The 19,551-nt window shown below is 40.5% G+C and overlaps 1 protein-coding gene across 1 annotated transcript in view; it reads left to right on the top strand.

Annotated features, from left to right (window-relative positions):
* Window positions 1–19,551, top strand: part of LOC134222841 (protein argonaute-2-like) — a 93,962-nt gene that overhangs the window by 19,780 nt on the left and 54,631 nt on the right. Inside the window, 5 exon segments of the mRNA XM_062701992.1 lie at window positions 4,774–4,875; window positions 5,075–5,194; window positions 5,681–5,809; window positions 7,020–7,112; window positions 17,545–17,649. Coding sequence (XP_062557976.1) covers window positions 4,774–4,875; window positions 5,075–5,194; window positions 5,681–5,809; window positions 7,020–7,112; window positions 17,545–17,649 — 549 coding nt within the window.

Genomic DNA, 19,551 nt, shown 5'->3' with positions numbered 1-19,551 from the left:
TTGCCGTCTCTTTTTTTCCCACAGAAATTTTACTCACTTTTGAAAAAAAGTGGAACCACTCAAAATTTGAGTAGTTCCACTTTTTTTCAAAAAGTGAGTAAAATTTCTGTGGGAAAAAAAAACGGCGATACAAAACTACTCACCGGTGAGTAAAATCAAAATGAGCGTGTCGATAACACAACAAGAGTCATGGTGTGTCTATATCGCCTATATTGCATGGTCCAATGCACCGAGTTCATCATTGACGTTTGAGCGGTGCGCTGTTTACTAAGAATGAATACTTTTTCATTCATCGAGTTCATGCAAGTGTTCATTTTTAGTAAACAGCGCCCGTCTCAAACGTCATTGTGTTCATTCGGTGCATTGGACCATAATCTCGATTGTGAGGGGTGAGAATTGCACGCTAAATTTATTTTCAACAAAGTTGACCTTAAATAAGCCAAAGAATCGAAAAATTTTAAACGGGAAAGGTCAATTGTTTCAACAACAAAAAGGAATATTTGGCGCATCTTTATTGTTCCATAAGACTTCACATATAATCAATTTTGAACACAAATAGTTGAACTATTGAAAACAATCAATTAACTATTGATTTACAATCAAACAATTTTTCTTTCGTTTAACAGATTTAATTGTTCGTAAATCGTATCAAATAACCGCAATCATCAATCCCATAAGGGGCTGCGAAATGGTGAGTTGACATCCGGGAAGGGGCGCCTAACATAGCTCTGGTCCTCACAAGTTCCAATACTCACGCTTCCACGATTCTTCCGATGACAATTGACCGCCAGCTAAGGGTTGCGTACTTAGCTGGTAGTGTGGCGTGGGCACTGTTGTTCTTCTGACATCAGCTAGAGTGAGATGGTGCGTCCTGTGGGGTCTGCCTAGGATGTGGTGGGGTTAGACAGTGGGCTCTGTTGAACTTCTATAAAAAGCTGCACTAGCCTAGTCTTGGTGTTGGGTTGGACTTTAAACAAATTTGACCCGACTGATCGAGCGCCTGTTCACCAAGGAGGTGCGACTCCAACAGCGTCTGTTCTGGCATCCAGCGGCTGAGTATGAAATGCAATTCCCCGGAAGCTATACCTAAGATGGCAGCCCCATCCCGGTGGATAGGGAACCTTGGGCCAACAACCTATTGTTCCCGAAACATCAATTTGTTCGAGAATCCGATAATGAGAGAATACGGACTGATTTTACGGCGACGAATCTTAGCGCGAAACAACGGACACGAATAGGAACATGGAACGTTTTAACCCTAGCCAAGCAGAGTTAATTGGCACAACTTGCCAATGGGGTACGCCGCATGAAGCTCGAGATCCTGGAGCTGAGTGAAGTCCGTTGGCCAAATTTTGGAGAACACAGAACGCCGTCGGGAAAAGTTCTGCTATACTCTGGTTTACGAGGTGAACAAGCTCCCCGGTATCGCGGAGTTGGCTTCCTACTAAGCGCTCAGGCACACTCTGCGGTTATGAAGTGGGAACCTATAAGTGAAAGGATAATCGTTGCCAGATTTAGAACACGGGTCCGAAATATTACTATAATCCAATGTTATGCGCCAACCGATGCTGCCGATCTGCAAGACAAAGAGAACTTCTACAGCCAACTCAATGCCGTCGTAGATAGAATTCCGAAGGGTGATATCAAGATCTGTTTGGGCGACTTCAATGCGAAGATCGGATCCGACAACTCGAACCATGAGCGCATTATGGGACGCCATGGTCTCGGAGAAATGAGCGAAAACGGAGAGCTGTTCTCAGAATTTTGTGGTAATAACGACATGGTGATCGGGGGATCGCTCTTCCCTCATCGACCGGTTCACAAGGTCACGTGAGTCTCCCGTGACGGCTTTACAGAAAATCAAATCAAATCAAACGGAGCCTTCCTGATGTACGGAATAAACGTAGTGCCGATATCGCGTCTGATCATCACCTCCTCATAGGCGAAGTACGCCTGCGCATTGCGCGGATTTGCCGGCAGGAGGAAAGAGTTGGACGACGATTCAACACACGCCGACTGGAAGATGCCGCGGTGAAACGGTCCTTCGTTGAAGAACTGGAGACGCGTGCTGCAGATATTCCAGAAGGTGGCAGCGTGAAAGACCAGGACCGCCATCAAGAATGCCTTCAGCGCCACCAGCGAGAACAATCTGGGCGAACTATGCACCCAGAGAAAACAATGGATCACCGATGAGACCTGGAGCAATATAGAGGAGCGAAGAGAAGCCAAAGCCGCAATAGAGCGTTCGAAAACCAGAGGAGCCAAAGTCTTAGCCCGTCAACGTTACGCGGCTCTTGAGAAGGAAGTAAAACGCTCATGTCGACGGGACAAGCGAGCGTGGGCAGACTCTCTGGCCGACGAAGGAGAGAGAGCCGCCGCAACCGGGGACATTCGCCTCCTCTACGATATCTCACGACGCTTAAGCGGGGCGAAGATGAATGCAACGATGCCTGTGAAAGACGCGAATGATAGGTTATTGACCGACCCAACTGACCAGCTGAAACGCTGGTTCGAGCACTTCGAACAACTTTTTCAAGTGCCAGCCAGGCCATCACCACCTCGGCATGATCTGCCTAGGATCCGACGTATAACACGTGTCAATATCGAAGCTCCATCACTGCTAGAGATTCAAACAGCCATCCAAAGCATGAAATCGAATAAAGCCCCAGGGGTCGACCGCATATCAGCCGAGATGCTCAAAGCTGACCCCATGACATCCGCTCAACTACTGCATCGTTTATTTCGTAATATCTGGGACACCGCAACTTTCCCGGTCGACTGGATGCAAGGTATCTTAGTGGAGGTGCCCAAAAAGGGTGACCTGACTGTATGCGATAACTGGCGAGGCATTATGTTGCTGTGTACCGTTCTGTGCAAAATTATCCTAGCCCGGATTCTGGAGAAGATCGATGCGACTCTCCGGCGGCAGCAAGCCGGATTCCGTGCCGGAAGATCCTGTGTGGACCATATTGTCACGCTCCGCATCATTCTGGAGCAGGTCAACGAATTCCAAGAGTCCCTTTACTTGGTATTCATTGACAACGAAAAAGCTTTCGACCGTCTCAATCACGAGAATATGTGGGGCACCCTGAGACGCAAGGGGGTTCCTGAGAAAATCATCGACCTCATCGAAGCACAGTACGAGGCCTTTTCGTGTAGTGTGCTGCACAATGGTGTCCTGTCCGACCCTATCCGGGTCGTAGCTGGTGTGAGGCAAGGATGTATTCTATCACCGTTACTGTTCCTCATCGTAATCGATGAGATTCTGGTAGATGCGATTGACCGTGAACCAAACCGCGGGCTGTTATGGCAGCCTATAACCATGGAGCACCTAAACGACTTCGTATTGGCTGATGACGTTGCACTCCTCGCGCAACGGCGCTCTGATATGCAGAGTAAGCTCAACGACCTTGCCGAGCGCTCCTCCTCGGCAGGTTTAGTCATCAACGTCAACAAAACCAAATCGTTGGATGTAAACACGGTGACTCCTTCCAGTTTCACAGTAGCCGGGCAACCAGTGGAGAATGCTGAAAGCTTCCAATATCTTGGTAGCCAAATGGCGTCAGACGGCGGTACCAAGATCGACATAGGCGCATGGATCAAGAAAGCAAGGGCTGCCTTTGCGAGTTTAAGAAATATCTGGAAAAACAGGCAGATAAGTGAACGCACCAAAATACGAATTTTCAACTCTAACGTGAAATCTGTGCTGTTATACGCTAGCGAAACATGGTGTGTATCAGTGGAGAACACTCAACGGCTGCAGGTGTTCATTAACAGATGCCTGCGGTATATAATTCGGGTCTGGTGGCCTCACAACTGGATCTCGAACAACGAGCTCCATCGTCGTTGTCACCATAGGCCGAGAGCAACAGAAATTCGGGATCGGAAGTGGGGCTGGGTCGGCCACACTCTACGTAGGGGCGGAAACGAAATCTGTAAACAAGCATTAGACTGGAACCCAGCGGGACATCGCAGCAGAGGCAGACCCAGAGGTTCTTGGCCTCAATAAATAAATAAAAGAAGTCGACCGAAATCTAACCTGGCAACAGGTTAAAGCGATAGCCGAGAAACGCTCAGGATGGAGATCTTTCAAGTCGGCCCTTTGCACCACCGGAGGTGTAGAGGATCCATAAGTAAGTAAGTAAGTCAATCCCATAACTGAGGATACCCTACAACAACTGTACGCATGAATTGATATAAAACGATTTCCGTCCTTGTACGAACAAAATAGCACAAGTCAGTCAAAAAGTCACTAGGTGTGATTTGGTAGAACCCCGACCAATTTACACCCAGGTTTTTTTTTACACGGTTGGAATTCTTTAATTTCTCGGTTAACCCGAACATTCACAGCTTGTTAAATACCACCTGAATTTTCTTAGATTTTTTGTGAATTTTTTCGTGGGGTTAACTCATTGTTTCATTGACGTTGAAGGTCTTAAACGACGAAAACCAAACCGTGTAAAAAAAACCTGGGTGTACACCTGGTTCAATCACGGAGTAGCATCCATTCTAGACCAACATTTGAAAATGGCGTAACAGTCATAATGTATTCCTCCTGATTCTTCGTCTACATACATATATAGCTATATATGTGGGCAAAGAATAGGAACGAATAAATTTTGGATGTTACGCCCTTTTCAAATGTGGGTCTAGCATTGATATGTACAGTCAGTCTAAGCTAAGGCTAAGCTAACATCCTTGATATAAAGATAATGTCAGAGCTCACCCAACTAATGGAAAAATGCTTTTAAAATTGTTCATATATTTACACAGAAAACAGCAACAGCTCCAACCAACACCTTCGGAATCATCTGTGAAAGAGCAAGGGTCAGAGCCGATGGCTACACAGCAGCCCCAACAAAAAGGCAAATATAAGTGAGTATTACCCCGTAATGGTACGGAGGGAGGTCAGCCATTTCAAGGTGCGTAACGAGAATTAAATGTTCATCAAATCCAGCCAGCAGTTTATTCTTTGATACGAATAACATAAACGTTCTCACTAAAACTAGTGTGCAGTTTGTTAAACTAAAAATTAACATTCAAATGTTTGTCGATGTTTCCCGTCGTGTCGTAGGCAAAAAAAGCAACAACAGCAACAAGAACAAGGTACACCGGTTACGGAATCGACCGCCGAACAGCAGCCGGATCCAGATCCAATGGCTGAGCAACATGTTGCTCAGAAGGGCAAATATAAGTAAGTAAAGTCGTAACGCTTGTAGATCACATTTTCATTGATGCGTTTCGACTGTGTCTTCCGATCTACGATCACATTTTTTTGTGAATATTAGAATTAGCTAAGAATATTATATTAGCTAAGATTTTGAATTTGATTTTGGTGACACGGTCGCTTCCGAAACGACTTGAAACTTCTTATTTTTACATAAGGAACTGGAGAATTCGTTGCAATCTCATATAAGTGAGAGCAAAAAAGAATACGACAAGCGGCCCCGCCGAGCCATCCTGGCTTATTTGGCATTGGGGACACGTATTTTTTTTGCGCACCTATGTCAAGAACAAGTTACATACATGCGAACTAAATTTTAGCATCGAAGAAGTTTTTTTTTTCGTTATAAAAATATGTTGTTTTTAAAGAGCTTAGTACAGTTTTGTTCCGATAGCTGGTAACCTAACAAAAATTTACAATACGTATCGCTTGTTGGTGCTTTTCGTCATTATGCAGACAAAAAAAGCTACAGCAACAACAAGAACAAGAACTGCAACAGACAGACCCATCCCCTACGGAACAAACTGTGGAAAATCCTGAACCAAGGCAAATGGCTACAGAACAGCAGCCAAAGGGAAAATATAAGTGAGTACACAAAATCGAAACGCAAGTACAAGACTCGATAACGCGTTACGATTGAACATCAGATCTACCTATGTAAACAGATATCAGGCATCTGTCGTGAATCATTATTGTACGATAGTGCAACAGCTGTCGATCGAAACGAAAATAAAAAAGTATTGTCAATTTTTTTAAAAAGAATGCCTACACGTAAAAAAATTTAATGTTATTTATTATTAAGATTTCTAATACTTTTTTGTCAAAGCAGGCGCTTAATGATATGTATAAGAAAAAACTTATACATCGCATTAGTCACATACATTCCGAAACTTATACTTTTCATTAACTTATGAATGTTATTAGCTTTTTGGTATGCGATCATTCATTAGGTGGCATAATGAAGAGTATAAGTATTTTAGAATGGTTTTTTGCCATAACATATAAGGTTATTTTTTTACGTGTACCTTTATTCGAGGTTTTATGCAATCAGATCGTCATGAACATACTTCCTGGATTTAGTTTGTGAGGAATTTACAACTACCTTCGATCGATAGATCTGCGCTTTAAACACTTGGTTTTCTGAATCTTCTAATTGCCTTACTAACGACATGGTGCTTCACATGCGATCTGCATTGCGTGCGCTAATAGACGTTATCATCATATTATGGTATTTTTATTTCTACTCATGCTTATTACCATACTGCTATCGTGCGCATTCTATCTTTTATCACAGACAAACAGACATAACACTCGTTAAATATTCATCAATATTACTGGTCAGTTTGAATAATCATTAGTTGGCCAATCGCATCGGATTTGCTCGATTTCAACGTTTGTTCACTACCACCATCTGGTTCTTAATTTGCCCAACTTAGTGAAAACAACTGATGTCGTTAGTGTTTGTACAACGATGAATTTGATAAGTAAATGCTCACTGTGTTTCGTCTGTTTGCTGTGCGTTTATCTTCGCACTTTATTTATATCTGAGGTGATTCAAATGACATCCACTACTTTTCAAAAATGTTCAAACTTTCCTCCTTCTTCTGTCACGTGTGTTTCGGCATACCCAGTATTGCATTGTCACAAAATCTTGGACCCCCTCCCTTCTCTCAAACTCTGGACGTCATGTTGGAGTGACCCCTATTTCCGATGACTGATTTTCTCATGCACCGATCATCCAGCCAGTCAAATTCTATTTTATACTTATTCAAAATTCTTTCATTTATTCTTATAGACAAAAGCTACAACAAAAACAACAAACAACAGATCATCCCGGTGAAGCTACGCAACAGCAGCCAACTCAAGATCAAGGCAAAATGTCATACAAGTGAGTCAAACAATCCCAAAATCTCTGATTATGTATAAATGGTTGTGTGCAGTGTTGTAAAATGTCATTTGCATTCGTTTGTATAATTTTCTCAGTACTTTTTCCAGAAGGTAGCTATTATTAAGCATATGCGGTATTTCGAAAAATTTCGTTTCAGGTGGTTCGAAATGAAATTCCGCGGAATTTCGCGGAATTTGAGCATGGCGAAATCTGATTTCTTAATTTCGTTTGGTTTCGTAAAATTACAAATATTTCGCTAGAAAAAACTAGCTTTTAACGAAATTTAACGGAATTCCGCGGAATTTCGAAACAAATTTAGACTAAAACCATACTGCCTCGTACGGTCGTGATTTATCAAAAATTTTGGCTGCGCCGCTGAACAAAATCATAAAGGTGTTTTCAAATCCTAATGTTATACAAATTTTTCTAATAACGCTTTCTACATAAGTTCATAGAGTTCATAACTGCAGTGTTTTGTTTGAAATGCCCAACAGGAAAAGATAAATATCTAACTATTCTATTCTATTTTTTCAAAGTGATCTGACTCAATATTTAAGACGTCAGGCTCAGAGTGTAAATGTAATCATATACGACAGCAAAATATAATATCAATGTTAAATAAGAATTTTTCCATAAAAAATCCCAGGCTCAGTTTAATTGATTTTTCATATTTCCTTATATATTTCCTCATATATTTTGTGGATTTTTTTATTATTTATGGAAGAAATATTTATTTTGTAGAAAATTTTGTAATTGTTTATTACTAATATTGATTTATTTATGGAAATTTGTGAATTTGTTGAAATTTTTTTGTGATACATTTTGATATCTTCATGAAACATTCTTCTTCCATAATTGCCATTTTCGCTTTTAAAAGTGCTAATCTGTTTTTTTTGTGGAAATTTTGTATTCCTGGAAATTTTATATTTATTTACTGCTCACACCCTGATTTCTTTATTGGCAATTTCCGAATTTTTATGGAAAATCTCTAATTAATTAGGGGGAGCTTTCGTTTTAGTCAATCATACACAGTAGCCGTTCGATAGCTACAACAAGACTGGCCCAGGAAACAAAGAATTGTCGAATTCCACGGGGAACCCCTCAGAATTGTGTCTTTTGGTGAAAAAATATATCTCTAAATTTCAGCCCAATCGGTTGTTGCATAAGCTGGCACAATTGATTTGAAGTTTGTATGGAGATTACAGCCAAAATATATAGGAAAATATACCACCGTCACTCATTCGATCTGGAAATAGGTTATGATTGCTCGATTAAGCTCAGATTTGCAAAAAGGCAGTTGGTATGTCACAGAACAATTTCGCAGAACATTGTACGATGATCAAATGAACTTCTATATAGTTTTCGGCTGATTCAAATCGATCATTAAATCCAAAAATACACAATCCAGCTCCTAATACATCAGCCGGAGGCTGAGGCAAAATTCATTTAATCGTCGTACAATGTTCTGTGAAATTGTTCTGTAACACACCAACTGCCATTTTTGCAATTCTGAGCTTTATCCAGCAATCAGAACCAATTCCAGATCGAATGAGTGACAGAGGTGTATTTTCTTATATATTTTGGCTGAAATCTCCATACAAACTTCAAATCAATTGCACCAGCTTATGCAACAAGCGATTGAGCTGAAATTTTGAGAAATAGATTTTCTCACCAAAAGACAAAATCCTGCGGGGTGCCCGTGGAATTCGACAACATTTTTTTCTCCCCATACTAAGCTGGGCTAGTCTACAACATGTTAACTTTTCAGTTAGCGAATGCCGTTCGACGTATTTTAGACATCAAACGGTTGTCAATCGACGTCAGATGAAATAAAAGTGCATCTGATTGTGCAGCGCAATGCAGCTGTCATTGAGTTTGACATAGTTTTGAAGTTAAGCGGTCCGATAACTGCAAAACTGTTACAACTATCGAATCGCAGTTAAAAATCATTGCACTTGAATGACTTGCAGTTATCGAACGTCTACTGTATGAATCAGATCAGTACATACAACTTTGTCAAAGAGGCAAAACCGTGGCGTGGATTCTTAGGGCCCTTGTGACGTATTTTAGAACGCCTCTTTCTTATTAAAGGCTGACTTCTTCACCTCTTAGGCCTCAAACCAGATTTAAGCGCATAACTAGGCCTTAAGAGCCACCGCTAAGAAAAACATTATTATTAAACGAAGCGCATTGATTCGTTGGATTGATTTGAAACACGGTTTTCGTCTTCGAGTTTTCAAAATAACTTCACAATAAATATTTAGTTGCTTACCAATGTGGCTTCACATGAATTACTTTTTAAAAAAATAACGATTCCTTTCCTGTGGAGCTCACGGAGATGCAGAGCATTCCTCAGTCTCTTAGAGTGATGAGTGTCAAACTCATTTTCCTCTCCTAATCCTAAATTGACTGTAAGGGCGTGACCGGCTCATATTGTCCATAGCAGCTGTTTCTTACTCATCAGCATTCTTACTTTCTTAGCTCATTCTTTGACAACAATGTTTGCATGCCCCATATGTACAAACACATAAACATGGACAAACAGACAATTGCTTGGTTCGTCGAGTTAATTGTATAAAAGACTATGGGTCTCCGAGCCTCCTATGAAAAGGATGAATTTGGAAGGAAATGATATCCTTTTGTTACAAGTTTTGGTAGGAGACAGGAAAAATTATTTATAAAAACAATATCTATAAATTCATTTTCTGGTTTTGAGTTAGCTCAATACCATAAACCACGTTGATAAGTCAATATGAAGTATCTTCTTCTTCTTCTTGGCATTACATCCCCACACTGGGACAGAGCCGCCTCGCAGCTTAGTGTTCATTAAGCACTTCCACAGTTTTTAACTGCGAGGTTTCTTAGCCAGGTTACCATTTTTGCATTCGTATATCATGAGGCTAGCACGATGATACTTTTATGCCCAGGGAAGTCGAGACAATTTCCAATCCGAAAATTGCCTAAACCGGACCGGGAATCGAACCCAGCCACCCTCAGCATGGTCTTGCTTTGTAGCCGCGCGTCTTACCGCACGGCTAAGGAGGGCCCCAATGAAGTATACTTCAGCTTAATACATAATTTTAAGTGAAATAAGGTTTTTAACAGAATTTGAATCAGAATACTAAAAAAATCCCACAATTTCTATATCAGATTCAGATCAGATTCGGAAGCACACACTGCACGATGTATTTCTTTGAAAGTGGCACAAATGCAGGGGTATTGCCTTATTGCCAATAACGGGAGCGCGGCGATTTATCACAGACTGCTTCTTCTGTTACTATAACCCTATTGGTCGCAAAGCAGTTATTTGACTTTGAAAACATGAAATCAGAATTAATGTTAAATCAATTCAATAAAAACTCCGCGTTCGTTTCGTTTCGTAAAATTTCGAATTAAATGGATCTTGATTTCGTATCGTTTCGAAGTCTCGAAAGTAAAACTATATTTCGTTTCGATTCGTTTCGAATCAACATAGACATTTGAAATTTCGTTTCGTTTCGTTTCGTTAGGAAAAAGTGTCTTATCGCATACCCTTAGCTATTATTTCATGATGTATGACGAACTTATAGCGCTTAAATGTGCCTACAACTTTGTCGAACAAGACATTGCTGTAAATATGTAATCCAAGGCGTGGGGGGCAAAATGTCATTCAAATGACATTATGTCAAATGACACGTGACATTTTGGAGAGTTTTCACTCCCCAGGCACAGATGTTATATTTAGAGCAATGTACCCTTAGACAAAAATATAGGCCTACTCAAGCGTTATGAGTACATCTAAAATTATGGAATAAATTTGGCTTCTAAAGAGAGTTATGAACAAATTAGTCAAATGACATGAAGCCTGGTTGTGTGTCATACCCAAGAAAGCCAATCCCCAGAACGGCATTTTCAAGAACTCCATTTCCCAGAACAATCCATTCTACAGCATCAAATTTCTCATAATATTTTATTCCCCGAAAAATAATCTACAGTATGACTTAAAAATTAAAAAAAAAAATCAATCAAAGTTTATTGTCTATATTCCGGGGACTAAACCACCCGACTTGGAAATTATTTTCCAATATTCTGAAAACTCATATGTGAATATTAGCATTAGCATTGAGCAATTTGCACAAATTCGTAGGTGGTACAAGCCAAGACTATTGTATGAGAGTAGCAGCATTACTTTCATCTGTTACCTCAGATATTGATTCGGGACGAATCACTATCTCTTATCTCTTAGATGGAAGCATTGCACTCTCCAATAGTCGAGATCTGTGCTAGCTACGTCCTTGCGAATGCTGAGGAAGGGGAAGGATGGTTAGTTGGACACCTACTTAAGAAAGATGCAGAGAACTCTACGACCTCTCATAGGTGCCACGGGATGTTTTGGGATTGTGTGGAAGGTTATAACAGTAGGAATCGTTTTGGTAGAACGTGAATCACAGAAAGAACTTAGATAGAAATACAAAGTAGGAAAGGGACGAGCCTACACTACTAAAAATCCACACATATTTATTGGCGAAAATCCATAGATTTAACTTATGATGTATATCAGCGCACACATAACCATTCTCCACGCGAACTACTAATAAAATATATATCCAAATAAACTTTATGTGTGGTCTCGAATTAGCAATTATTTAATTTATGTGTGGTTCTATATCGATTATATTAGGGTGGAGCTATTGCAAAAAAATATAACGGCGACACATATATCTTATATAGATATTTTTAGCAGTGTAGACTTGAACCCACGACCTCCTGCTTATAAGGTAGAAGCGATAGCCACTAGACCACCGAGCTCGTCTCTGAAAACTCATAAGTGAATATGTATGTACATTAAAAAATATGTACAAAAAATATAAAAACCCATCTGTCCATAATACAACCGCATCGAAATACACTAGTGCGAATGTAAACAACACTAGAAAAATAGGTAATGGTGCATTTTTACATGGCGATTATACCCCGCCGAATAATGCTCTTTTCACCGCGGTTTAGAAGCATTTTTTTATTTGCGTTTTTGCGTTTTAAAGTAAAGTGCCCAATAGTGGACCCCCAACCAATACAACCAATACCAATACAATTCCATCTTGAGAATCTACCTTACAGTCCTATGATTTGATTACATGCATTGGAAATGCTATGGAAAGTAAAAATAAAGGATTTTTCACAATTCTATAAAAAATAAACACGAGAGTGTCCATTATAGGAATATTTTGGGGGGTCCATAATAGGGAAGAAGAACGTCCCGAAACGGAACATAAAAATCAGATGAAGTGAATTAATATGTTGAAAATTTCTACTCCTTATGACAAAAAGAGCACAATTTCGCTACTAGGGGGTCTACTATTGGGCATTGCATTTTACCCTATATGTTTGAAATACTATGCTATATTAATGCTGTTTATACTACAGTTTAAACAAATGACGTCTAAAATGTTATTTATTTATAATTTATTCAGACTAAGGCCGAAGTGGCCTGTGCTGTGCGGTATAAAAGAGTCTTCTCCATTCGGCTCGGTTCATGGCTAAACGTCGCCAACCACGCAGTCTACGGAGGGTCCGCAAGTCATCTTCCACCTGATCGATCCACCTTGTCCGCTGCGCACCTCGTCTTCTTGTGCCCGTCGGATCGTTGTCGAAAATTATTTTCACCGGGTTACTGTCCTTCATTCTGGCTACGTGCCCGGGCCACCGCAGTCGTCCGATTTTCGGGGGGTGGCTCAGTGTCAGTTTATACGAAAATCCTTGTTCGTGTATTAGCTGCCAAAGCTGGTCCCGATCGATTGTATCATATGTGGCTTTGAAGTCGATGAATAGATGATGCGTGGGCACGTTGTATTCGCGGTATTTCTTCAGTACTTGACGAATGGCGAACACCTGGTCCGTGATGGAGCGTTCGCCCATAAAACCCGCATGGTACTGCCCCACGAACTCTCTTGCAATTGGTGCTAGTCTACGGCATTAATTTTGTAAGAGCATCTTGAAGGCGGCGTTCAGCAATGTGATTGCGCGGTAGTTGCTACAATCCAGCTTATCGCCCCGTTTGTAGATGGGACACACAACACCTTCCATACACTTCTGCGGCAAAACTCCCTCCTCCCAAATTTTGGTAATGACTCCGTGCAGCGCCCTAGCCAGTGCTTCACCACCGTGTTTAAATAGCTCTCCTGGTAGCTGGTCAACCGAAGCGGCTTTGTTCTTCTTCAGTCGGCCGATCTCCTCCTGGATTTGCTGGAAATCCGGAGCCGGTAAAATTATGTCCTGCGCATGTCCTCCCAGGTTCATCACCATACTGCCATCTTCGTCTGCCACATCGCCATTCAGTGTTCTTCGTAGTGCTGCCACCACCTTTGGATCACCTCACGCTCGTTCGTAAGAAGGTTCCCGGTTATGTCCTTACACATATCAGGCTGTGGCACGTGGATCTTAAGTGAACGATTCAACTTCTCATAGAACTTTCGTGTGTTATTAGCGCGGTACAGTTGCTCCGTCTCTTCATGGTCTCGATCTTCTTGCAAACGTTTTTCCTCCGGAAAATCGAGTGTTGTCTGTTCCGCGCCCGTTTATATCGTGCCTCGTTCGCCCTCGTGCGGTGTTGCAGCAATCTCGCCCATGCTGCATTCTTCTTTCCCACTAACTGCTCGCCGTCATACTCTGATTCAGGGGCACCGTGCCAAGTGCAGATGCTGCGCCTAGCTGCTCTTTCGTTGGGAGTGCCACTTCCAGCTGCTGCGCGTATCCTTAGGCTAGTCTACCGTCTTGTAGCCGCCCGATGTTACGCCGCGGCGTTCGACTACGACGCGTGTTGTACACCGTCGAGAGTTTTGAGCGCAGGTATACTGCAACGAGGTAGTGGTCGGATTCAATATTCGCACTGCGGTAAGTGCGGACGTTTGTGATGTCGGAAAAGAATTTACCGTCGATTAGAACGCGGTCGATTTGGTTTTCGGTTTCTTGGTTAAGTGATCTCCATGTGGACTTGTGGATATTTTTGCGGGGAAAGAAGGTGCTACGGACTACCATTCCACGGGAAGCTGCGAAGTTTATGCATCGTTGGCCGTTATCATTCGATACAGTGTGCAGACTATCCACACTTTCTGTCCTGTCCAGCAAATCTCCTGTAGCGCCACGACGTCGAAGTTGTCATCGTAGATCATCCTGTCGCAGCCTGCGAAGCCTAGCGACTTGTAGTTCCATGTTCCAAGCTTCCAATTGTAATCCTTTATTCGTCGCCTAGGTCTTTGCCGATTATATAGAGTCGTATTATCTCTTATATTGCTCGCAATTATTGGTTTTTCAGGCGGCTTATTGGGCCAGCGCAAACCTCCTGTCTCGTCGGAGGGCCGTATACAAAGTATACGTAAAGGCTACAGGATCACTCCAAAACCGAACTTTTGATAGAAGGCTCGGAGACCCATATCTATATATATAAAAATCAATCTATGTATGTATGTTCGCTAACTACTTCTGAACCACTTGGCCGAATTCAACCAAATTTGGTACACACGTTCTCTATCCTCAGGGAAGTTGACAAAGGGGTGGGGGGGTCATTTAGAAAGGGGGGAGGGGTTTTGTTTAGAAAACGAACAATTATGTGTAACTTGCATCTCCTAGGGCCGATTTCAATCAAATTTTGTACACATATTCAATATAAGGAGACAACCATATGAGAGTGTAATCTTTGAAAGGGGAGGGGTCTGGAGGGAGGGTATGGTTCAGAAAACGGGTAATTCAGAGTAAATTCTGAACCCCTGCACCGATTTCAACCAAATTTGATACAAACATTCTCTACCCTAAACAAAAGATAACAAAGCGGGTGGGGCGGTCATTGTAAAAAAAGGGAGGTATGGGGGAGGGTTGTCTTTATAAAACGAGCAATTCAGTGTAACTCCCAACCCCAGTACCCATATCAACCAAATTTTGTACACATATTCACTAAGAGTAGTCGATCATATGGAAGTGTAATTTGGTAAAGAGGGAGGGGCTGGGGAGGGGTATTGTTCAGAAAACAAGCAATTCAGTGTATCTTTTGAACCCCTGGACCGATTTCATCCAAATTTGGTACACATTCTCTATCCTAAGGAGAAAATAACAAAGGGTGGTATGATCATTGGGAAAAAGGGATGGTAAGGGGAAGGGTTGTATTTAGAAAAGAGCAATTCAGTGTAACACCTAACTCCCAGGACCGATTTCAACCAAAATTGGTGTACACATTTTCTATCCCAAGGAGAAGATAACAAAGGAGGTGGGAGGGTCATTGGGGAAAAAGGGAAGTTATGGGGGAAGGGTTGTCTTTAAAAAAATGAGCAATTCAGTGTAACTCCCAGGATAAATTACAACCAGATTTGGTACACTTATTCTCTATTTTTGGAAGATGTTTATTGAAAAGGTAGAAGGGCCAAACAAATATATAAAAATAGATTGATACAAAGGAACAATTCTATGAGCGGTAGATCTACCTCTGTGGGTTTTGTGCTACAGCATTGGACATTTTAATTGAATAATTTACTTTTCAGTCCCTAGCAAAGCCGAATACATATAGCTATTAGCTATCTATATATCTCGGATACTTATTCAACGTATGTGACGTATGTGATTTTGTAAACAAAAATTTAAACGTTGATTTCTGCAATCTGATAGCACTCCCACGCAAACCATCGCCACATACAGGTAGGGGAGGCTTCGGCTCCATGGTCGCTGTGTTGGTTTGCGTAGGAGAGCCAACATATTTGACAAATCGACGTACGCATCTTTGTTTACAAAATCACATACGACCTTTTGCATAAGTACCCGAGATATACTATGTTTGTATGTTTGTGTGTATGCTCCAGCCTAACTTCTGAACCCATTATTGTATTGTTTAGTTATCGATCAATTTAACCATTTATCGAAATTATGGTTGCCCAGTGACAAGCAATGATTAATGTGTTTCCTTCTGGATGGTGAATGTGATCCCTTCTTTAAAAATAGACGTTTGCCCGGAATAAGGCATCGGTGGATGTTTTTCCTTCTTTAGAAATAAACGTTTGCCCGGAATATGGCGATTATGGGTTTGCTCCCTTCTTCAAAACCAGTCAATGTTTTCAAATGAAATCTGCCTTCTTCTGATCAAATGATGAAGTATCGATAAGAAAACGCAATTATCCTGTTGACCAATTGGTTTATTCATTTTCCGATTGTGAAAAAAAAACTGCGAATCAAACTGGCAATTCCGAGCAAGGCCGGGTACATAAAGCTAGTTGTTATATACCAATCGACTCAGCTCGACGAATTGAGGTGATGTCTGTATGTGTGTGTGTGTACAAAAATGTGAGACACACTTTTTGGTACTTAGTATTATTCGATTTGCTCGCAACAAGTTGCAGTCGACGCGGATTGCGGTCTAGTTGTTTCCTATTGAAAATTGGCCCGATCGGTTAATGCGTTCCAAAGATATTGAAAAAACATTGTTCAAAAACGAAAAAAAAAATTTTTTTTGGAGATTGCAGCAATGCATTCAAATGACCGCAAATGCATATGAATTGATGGAAAAAGTAAAATATATCCCCCTGAAGTGCTATTTCGACCTCTCTTATGTGTTTTTTTTATTTTTTTAATGCGCGAGAAAGGCGCCACCAACGCTAGGTGGATTGATCTGGGTTTTAACCTTTCTCGTATACAAAGTATACGTAAAGGCTATAGGATCACTCCAAAACCGAACTTTTGATAGAAGGCTCGGAGACCCATAGTGTTATATACCAATCGACTCAGTTCGACGAATTGAGGTGATGTCTGTATGTATGTATGTATGTGTGTGTGTGTGTGTGTGTACAAAAATGTGAGACACACTTTTTGGTACTTAGAATTATTCGATTTGCTTGCAACAAGTTGCAGTCGACGCGGATTGCGGTCTAGTTGTTTCCTATTGAAAATTGGTCTGATCGGTCATTGCGTTCCAAAGTTATTGAAAAAACATTGTTTTTCTGCCAAAGGTCCCCCCTTGGGAAAAAAAAATTCAAAAACGAATTTTTTTTTTCAAAGATTGCAGCAATGCATTCAAATGACCGCAAATACATATGAATTGATGGAAAAAGTAAAATCTATACCCCTAAAGTGCCATTTCGACCTCTCTTATGTGTTTTTCTTATTATTTTAATGCGCGAGAAAGGCGCCACCAACGCTAGGTGGATTGATCTGGGTTTTTTTATAATAAATTCGTTCTTTGGGACGAGTCTTCAAGTCACTTTAATAGCTACAACGCCTTCCTATATTCCACTTTTAAAGTCCTCACTTCACATCCGTAAAGGGCCACCGGGGAACTAGGGCTTATACAACAATATGTCTTTTCAACTGAGGGAAATCTATCCGCGTTAGAAGCTACCCAGTGTTATAATAATCATTCGTTTTACTGCAAATGAAATTAAATTAGTAAAAAGCTATGTTTGAATACTTTTTTCCACAGACTAAAACAGCAACAGAAACAGCAGAAACAGCAGCAACAGCAGCAGCAACAACAACAGCAGCAACAACAAAAACCGCAATCTGACCAAGGAAAAAATCCTTACAAGTAGGTTCAAATTTATTTACATTTCATTCCACGACTAGCGGAAAGTACCCAGCTTTGCTTGACAATTTTGTTGTGTCACATAAAAAGATATTTTAGTTACTAGATAAAGATTGTCGCTGTCGTCGCTGTCCGGAACATCTTTTGCTGGCGAGGATAGGGGAGCTAAATGTCAAAGAAGGAAAATCTATACGATTTGACAGCTTGGTACCCAACATGTTCCGGACAGCAGAACAAAGGGAACCGAAGCGACAATCTTTATCTAGTAACTAAAATATCTTTTGTCACATACTGAACTATTAGTAGCTGCACATCCTATTACTAATGACATAGGGATCCTATAATGAGAGATATGCAAATACTTTTCCAGACGATTTAGCAACACTGTTATTTTCGTTGGCAAACGCTTCCAGCACTTGCCGCAGCGCAAAATGTTGAAGCTTGTATATGACTTTGCATTTGATAGCAATTTGGAATTTGTTTGTCTGTCCACTGGTTGTCTCTTTCACTATCCCGCTCATCTTATGCAATGCAAATAGTGACGTCACTATTTGCGTTGCATAAGATCAGCGGGAGAGTAAAAGAGACAAATAGGGGCACACAGCACTGATCTACGCCACCTTAGTAAAATCTAGCTCCTTGCCGCGAAGGTACCATATTCTGCGCACTGAAGAAAATTTTGAAATAAAATCGTTGTTATCGAGAAACCATAATGATTTATGAATATCTTTATGTAGTAGATGTGTTACTATAATCCACGGGAGACTATGAATCATGAAAATTTTGATTAAATTGACTAAGAACATATATTATTGATCGATTTGTAAATTAACATGTGGTTCCTAATTCTGCGCACATATTTCGAAATGTTCGATATTCTGCGCACAATGTTCCTAATTCTGCGCACAATGATAAAAACTCAGTTTGCGTAATTTTTTGTCTCGTGGAATGGTTTTGAATATTTATACAAATATTTCATTACTTTTGCACGTTTCAGTACCATGTATGTTTCCTAAAGTCTATCTGACTACAACGTTTTACCGTTCTTGTACGCTAAGTATACGAAAAAACGCTCGCTCCAAAACGAACTTTAATATAAGGGTAAAATCAGCAGTGATTCAAATCGTTCGGGGCTGTCAGTTTGAATATGAATTTGAATCATGCACTTTCCCAGCAGTGGCTCAAGATTCATTTTTTATAACAGTCGAGATTCAAAAGCTTAAAACTGTTATACCGCTCAGTTCTATTTTCTGCAGATTTGAACCACGAATGAATCACGAGATTCAAATATTTTTCAATTGTTTTGGTGTATGAATGCGTCATTTTATGTACGGATCAATCCACTTTGCATTTACCGCACCTTCCTCAGCAGCAACATAATCATTTCATTTAATGGAAAAAAATCAAACATGAATAGAACACTGCTGTGGAAGCCTGTTAGTTTGTTCTATTTTGGCTCATATTCAAACTAGAATAGTATTCGAAAATTTGCAACCAAACTGAATCACTACTGATTTCACTCTAAGACCTGGCAAATTAGACCCAAACCCAATCGACACAGCTATACGATAAATGCCTGTGTATCAGACCTGGTAGCGAGTCGAGTTTTTTTAGTGACTTAGTCACTATTTTATGTCTAGTCACTAAAAAGTCACTATTTGCATCCAAAGGTCACCAAAGTCACTATTTTTTTTTGCATTAACGGTTGTAAAAAAGTTCAGAATAAAAAAATTGGTACCTATTATTATCAAACAACTCAAATGTGAATCTGGTAGCAATATATTAAATTTGGGAAATATGCATCAAAGAAGTTCCAAGTATTTTGTGAAAACCGTGAGATTATTTCCGATTCATGTCAACTATGATCTTTTTCTTCACAATTTTTTTATTTATCATCAGACTAAG

This window comes from Armigeres subalbatus, chromosome 3 (genome assembly GCF_024139115.2).
Source record: "Armigeres subalbatus isolate Guangzhou_Male chromosome 3, GZ_Asu_2, whole genome shotgun sequence".
Taxonomy (NCBI): Eukaryota; Metazoa; Arthropoda; class Insecta; order Diptera; family Culicidae; genus Armigeres; species Armigeres subalbatus.
This window is presented reverse-complemented; position numbering and strand designations above follow the sequence as displayed.